The sequence below is a fragment of the Platalea leucorodia genome (genome assembly GCF_965183815.1).
Source record: "Platalea leucorodia genome assembly, chromosome: 4".
In the NCBI taxonomy this organism is placed as follows: Eukaryota; Metazoa; Chordata; class Aves; order Pelecaniformes; family Threskiornithidae; genus Platalea; species Platalea leucorodia.
This window is the reverse complement of record NC_138826.1, coordinates 1,243,891-1,249,890: the sequence shown is the minus strand read 5'-3', so window position 1 is coordinate 1,249,890 and position 6,000 is coordinate 1,243,891. Positions and strand designations below refer to the sequence as shown.

Here is a 6,000-nt window from a genome sequence, read left to right as displayed (position 1 = left end):
CGGCCTCTCCCCGGGGGCTCCCCGACGCACGGATAGCCGAGCACGGGACAACGCTCCCAGCAATCCGATACAAGTGACCAACACGAACTTCCAGGTAGAAGCAAGGGAGCGGAGTAATATTTTAAGAAAGACGCACACAAGTGTCAGACAACTGTAAACAGGTTCATAGACTGCAAAACACCCAACGGATCACGGCGGGCTGAATCTTCTTCTATCAACACATTCTTTCCAATTTGAGCTCCAACCTTTAGGAAGCTTGTAAAACCTACTAGTTCCTTCATTTTTCTTAACCTATTCTTTGAATATAATCAATGAGAACAGGTGCATTCTGCATATTAATTTAACTTTTTTAAAAAAAAGCACTTCATAACAACAGTTTTAAAAAGATCCTGCTCATAAAATCGCATACATTAGAAAATGAACAAATGCATGCACCCATTTCAAGAGATTAACTTAATTAATAGCTATTTTAACTTGTTTTCCAATTAGCAGAATATCCTCAAAACAATTTACCCATGTCAACATTTTAATTCTCTCTCTGATTACACATACTCATTAATTTACATGAGTTTATGGCACATAAAGGCATCTAGTTCACTCCAAAAGCACGTTAGTGCACGAAAAGAGTGGAAAAAAGCCCCACACAGACATACAAAAATGCTAAGGTTAGAATTAAGACAATGCATCTCATAGACTCCAACCATTTCAGCTGGGAGGGACCTCCAGAGGTCATCTGCCCCAAACCCCTGCTTAAAGCAGGGTCACTTTTAAAAGCCAGGTCAGGCTGCTCACGGCCTCGGCCAGTCAAGTCAAGACCTTCCCCAAGGATGGGGCCTCCTCCACCTCTGGGCCGCTGGATCCGGCGTCAGACCACCCTCCTGCGAAGAGCCCTTTCCGTGCCTCTGATCTGCATTTCCCTTGCCGCAACCTGCATTGATCGACTTTGGCTGTAAACCAGAGCGGCGGCTGTCCTCCGCCTTCCCCGCAGTCACTCCCTAGATGTCTGAAGACATCCAAAACATAGACACAAGAGAGATCCAACAGTTTTATTTATTTTTTAAATTTTACCATTACACATACGGCTCACCATAATGGCAACATAACGCATGCAAAAAAGCTGGTAAGAATACTGATTTTCCACTGATTTTTTTATTTAACTTTTAAATTGATGTTTCTTGTTAAAAAATTCCTAGAAGGTCAGGTCATAGACCTGATTCATGACTAGTAGCTGTCATCAAGATTTAAGCAGACTCAGGCCAAGAGCGTGACATAAAACCTCTGCTCTCGGTCCAGTAACGGAACGAAGCCAGTGTTTACTTCAAGCAGAAATAAAATTTCAAGGCACAAGGCCTAGTCTGCAGTTGACCTATACCTGTTCTGCTCATAGCATGCATGAATTTAAATTTGTTATTTAAATATGTTTCTGTTACTAATAAAAAGCAACAAAAAACCCTTCAAAAGTAAAAACTTCAAGACTGAGTTCCTTTCAAAATAAAACCAATACCGTTTGGATTTCCATTAGTGACATACTCTTCATTTTTCAATACAGAAGTTTCATGTATCTGTAAAATTACGACATACATATAACACTAATTTTATATATGGATATAGCTGGCTAATCACTATGGGCTGAATGTGCAAGTCAATCAAAAAATAAAATGGACAACTTTCAACACACAAGTAGGAGTTTTGCTAAGTGCAGAGAATAATTAATAAAACACAACTAATACCTACTGCCCTTAAAAGATTACTTTCCTATACCTACAGAGGAGACACACTCAGAAGAGCAAGCTGAAAATAATTTCATTTAAATACATAATACACTGCATAAGGAATAAACAATACAAATCAAGCGATCAATTCATAAATGGACATAGACATCATACCAAGAACTTACATAAAGAAAACTTAAGTCAAATGCATTTCTGTATCTAAGGTATCAGGAAGAGGCTGCAAGCCTGGAGCAGAAATCACCTCTGAGAGGAACCTTACTGAACTCAGGCAAGCGTCAAGACTAAGCCCTTCTGCAGAAAGATCCCGAAGCACCTACAGCTGAACACCAATTCAGTAAGAGAGGAAGACTCACTGTGGAGAGCTTTAGTGTTATTTATCACTAACAAGACTCTTACTCCGTAAGGAAGAGGACCTACTTGTCTTCTCACTTGCATTCAAGACCTGTTCATCAACGACTTTGCTTGCATCTCCTACACCCAACGTGATTTAGGAAACACACCTAACATTTAAGACACTAGCATAGACCCGTTACCTTTCTAAGCACTTAGCACCGCCGTAGAAGCAGTAAGGGCTTTAAAGTTTACATTAGACCACCGTCTGAGGGACTTGTAGGTCAAAAATACATCAACACAGGACTTTTGGAAAAACACGGTTTTGATTTCGTTCTGCTCTTTGGGATTTAGGGGCAAAAATTGCATCTTCACAGCTTTCAGTATCTGTGCTGATTTAGAAAAAAAACAATCAGCGTAAGAGGCCAAAACGAAAACAGAGCATCGGTAATATTCACAGCTTTAAAAGAGAGGAGCGTGCATCATCGCATCACTCCAGAGATGCCGGGAGGGCACGCTCCCTGGGCAGCAGAGCTGCGACGTCGAAGGCAGCAGGCGCACGCGGTGACGCTCCATTTACCAGGCACCAGCCGCGTTCCCTGACACCGTCACCGCTCTGTCACCACCTGGGCTTCAAAAACCCGGGCAGGGCCGGGCCTCACGGGCTGCCTGCCTGAGCAGGACCGGCCCTCGCAGGCCTCTGGCCCCCAGGCCGCTCCCCGGCCAGGCCTGCCCCTCCGCCAGCGCCCGGGGCCCGGGCCCGCTCCCCTCTCCTCAGGCCGGGCCGTAGGCCGGGACCCCCCAGCCGCCCCTGGCGCTCGCTGAAAGAGCAAACAAGCAAGAAGCGCGTTCATATTTTCAGGAAATATAACTGTTAAAAAAATAAGCACAAATGAATCAGCAGGCGTATCGACAAGGTTATCTCCCCAGCGGCCCCCGAGGCCGCTCCGGCAGCCCCGGCCCGCTGAGGCCAAGGCGCGTTGTAAGGCTGAGTCCGGAGCCCCCGCTCCCTCCCTCGCTGCCGGCCGCCGCCCGGGAAGCGCCTCCGCGGCACGGACCTCCTCCTCCGCCTCCGCTGCGAGCGCGGGGCCCGCCTGCCCGCCCCGCCGAGCGGGGCCTGCCCCGGCCCAGCCGCCGCCGCCGCCCCGGCCCGGCCCCGCCGCCCGCGCTCCCGGAGGGGAGCCGGGGCGATGACGTCACCGGATCAGGCCGACCGGCAATGGGCGCCATTTTGAAACCCCGAAACCTCCCGCGGCGGCAGCTCCGTGCGGCGGCGGCGGCGGCTGCGACCCGCTCCCGGCCGGCGCCTCCCCCCGCGGCCCCCCGCCCCACCGGCACCGTGCGACATGGCAGGTGAGGCCGGGCCGACCGGCCGCGCCGCGCCTCCGGAGCCGCTTCGCCCGCCGGGCGGAGGGCGCCGCGGGAGCCGGCAGGGCAAGGCGGGCCGGGCCGTGCCGGGCCGGGCCGCGCCGCGGGGATCCGGGCGGCGGGGGCTGTGGGGAGCGGGGCTGCCCCGCGGGGCGCCGGGCCGAGCCGCGGCGTGGGGCCGAGGCGGCCTGGCCTGGCCTGGGCTGGGCTGGGCCGGGCCGTGCGGCGGCGGAGCGGGCCCCGCCGGGGAAGGGGCTGGGCCGGGGCCGGGGCCGGGGGTCGGCGTGGGCTCCGCGGGGCGCCGGGCCGGGCGGGCGCCCCTCCCCTCACCGCCCTCTCTTCCCTCCTCAGGGGTGGCAGGAGGTGGAGGCGGCGGCGGCAGCAACGACTTCCAGTGGTGCTTCTCCCAGGTGAAGGGGGCTATCGACGAGGACGTGGCGGAAGGTAAGCGCCGGGCCGGGCCGCGGCGGAGCAGCCCCTGCGGTGCCGCGGGCTCCCGGAGGCGCCGGTGGCTCCGTCCCTGCCTCCCGCTCCGCCGGAGCCGCGGGCACCCACCCCCGCCTCCCGCTCTCGGCAGCTGTGTCCGGGCCGGGGCCGGGGCCGGGGCCGGCTGAGCCGCAGCATCGCCCCGCCGCCGGCCGCGGCGCGCAGGATGGGGGTGCGTTGCGATGACTAAGCTGGCGCCTGGGCTTCCAGCGCGATGTGCTCTTTTTTCGGGCGAGCATAATGGAGAAGACACGGTGGCTTCCTGCTGTTCTTTAATTCTAATCGCTAGGGAGAAAAGGTAATGACAGTGATAAAACGCAGGGGGGAAAAAAAAAAAACCACAAATGGAGTCTGTCAGGCTTGTCAAGTTTCACTCTGACGCAAAGAGAGCAACAGAGAGAGTGTGCAGGTCTGTCATCTGCGCTTAATTTAAAAAGTAGGGTTTAAAGGCTTTCTGCAGCTGTGAAGAGATTTTATTCCTACTTGTTAACGTTTGAAGCTATAAATAGGGATATTTAAGTAGGGAAAATGGGCGCACCTTCACATTTCTCTGAAACTTTCTAAGCACAGCATGTTTTGGAATGAGTAGAAAATAAGAAATGTTTTAATTGGAAAAAGCGTTTCTCTGTGGTATGTAGAAACAATGCGAAGTTTTGCTCCACTTTGATGAGAAAGTTCCTTTTTTCCTAAATTTTCTGTGTTCAAACTGTTCAGCCTGGCAATGCTGTTTAGAAAAGAGGGTGTGAGGTATGTGTGTGAAGCATAATTCTGTGCCGTTTATTTGATTTTACTGCATTAACTGAAATAGCTGTGTTTACTGTATTAAGCGAAATAGTGCCAGTGTGTGGTCATCTTGGGGTTTGGATTTTTTTTTTTTTTTTTACTGGATGCAGTAAACATTTTTTTCTTACTGTCTACTACAGGGAAATTATGCTGACAATGTTTTCATTTTCATGCCACTTGTTTGGCATTCCATTTAAAATAATAGCTATGGGAGACTTGAAAACTGCTTGAGAAACCAGTAATCAGACTCAGTTGTTGTTTTCTTCAATTTCTTTTTTTCCCTAAATGTATTTTGTAAGTTGTACTATTGTTCTGAAGTTCCCAGAATTCTTCTGAAAATGTATTTAAGTAGCTTTTGTGAGTTTCCCAAATGGTCTTTTTTTTCTTAGTAACTATCATCTATGTGACTAAAAGTCAGTTCTCCATGTTGCAAAAAATATACTTCTGTGATCACCTTATTTCCCAGTCAATTGTTGAGCAACATGAGTTTGTGTGGAGCTGGAAAGTTTCTGGTTTTTGAAACACCAATATGTCTTAAACCCCTTCAATTATTTAAGTGCCTAACAGGACTGTTCAAAGAGGAACTTACATTACTGATGAGACACATCACTGAGGCAGAGTTCTTCAGTTAGAGAGGGGAAGGCTCTCTGTTTTAAGTAACTAAGAGTGGTAAGGGGAAATAGTGATGATAATGCTCAACATTTTCCCAGATGTACCTTATTAACGTGACTTTTCCTGGAGCGAGGACTTCAGATTGTGCGTGATGCTACTATATCTGAGGAATTTAATTTTCTTTATAGGGCGATTAATGTAAGTAATCAGTCAGCACCTGGTTTTGCAGAATTGGTACTAGACTTTCAGTTTCCTGTTGGAATATGAGAACTGCTTACAGGTTTTGTGACTCATTTTCTTTATTTTGGTTTGTGGGCTTCCCCCCACCCCCGTTAGTTTTTGCCTTGAAATTGGAATTAAGTAAAGAAAATGTACAAGTTATTTGCTAGTAATTCCCCAAATTTGATTCAGCAATAAGCAATAAGAGTGCCATTCCATTGCTAGATCTTTGGCCCCAGTTATGGAAATACTTACTAATTACCATTTTATAAAGTAACTTTTACCAAACTGCAGATCTGAACCTATTTGATGGGCCACTGCTGCCTTGAAATAGCCTTGCTGCAAATATTACATCAAACTATCACTATTCACTATTGCATGTGAATTTCTTGTAATTTTTTGTGATAATGAAAACTTGCTATTTCTGTATATTTTTCTCACTTCTGTTTTGTGAAAAATAAGCTCTATA

The 6,000-nt window shown here is 48.9% G+C and overlaps 1 protein-coding gene across 4 annotated transcripts in view; it reads left to right on the top strand.

Annotated features, from left to right (window-relative positions):
- The first annotated feature begins 3,299 nt into the window (after positions 1 to 3,299).
- The window catches only part of PPP2R2D (protein phosphatase 2 regulatory subunit Bdelta), a 30,690-nt gene continuing 27,989 nt past the window's right edge, over positions 3,300 to 6,000 (top strand). For 3 of the 4 annotated variants that reach the window (XR_014227834.1, XM_082308238.1, XM_082308237.1), the window contains exons 1-2: positions 3,300 to 3,416; positions 3,783 to 3,875. Coding sequence is in view for 2 of the 4 variants with exons in the window: in XM_082308238.1 (XP_082164364.1) it covers positions 3,410 to 3,416; positions 3,783 to 3,875 (100 nt within the window). In the remaining 2 variants the exon portion in view is untranslated. Of the gene's footprint in view, positions 3,417 to 3,782; positions 3,876 to 6,000 lie in introns of those variants that run through there. The other variant, XM_082308240.1, reaches the window with a different exon arrangement.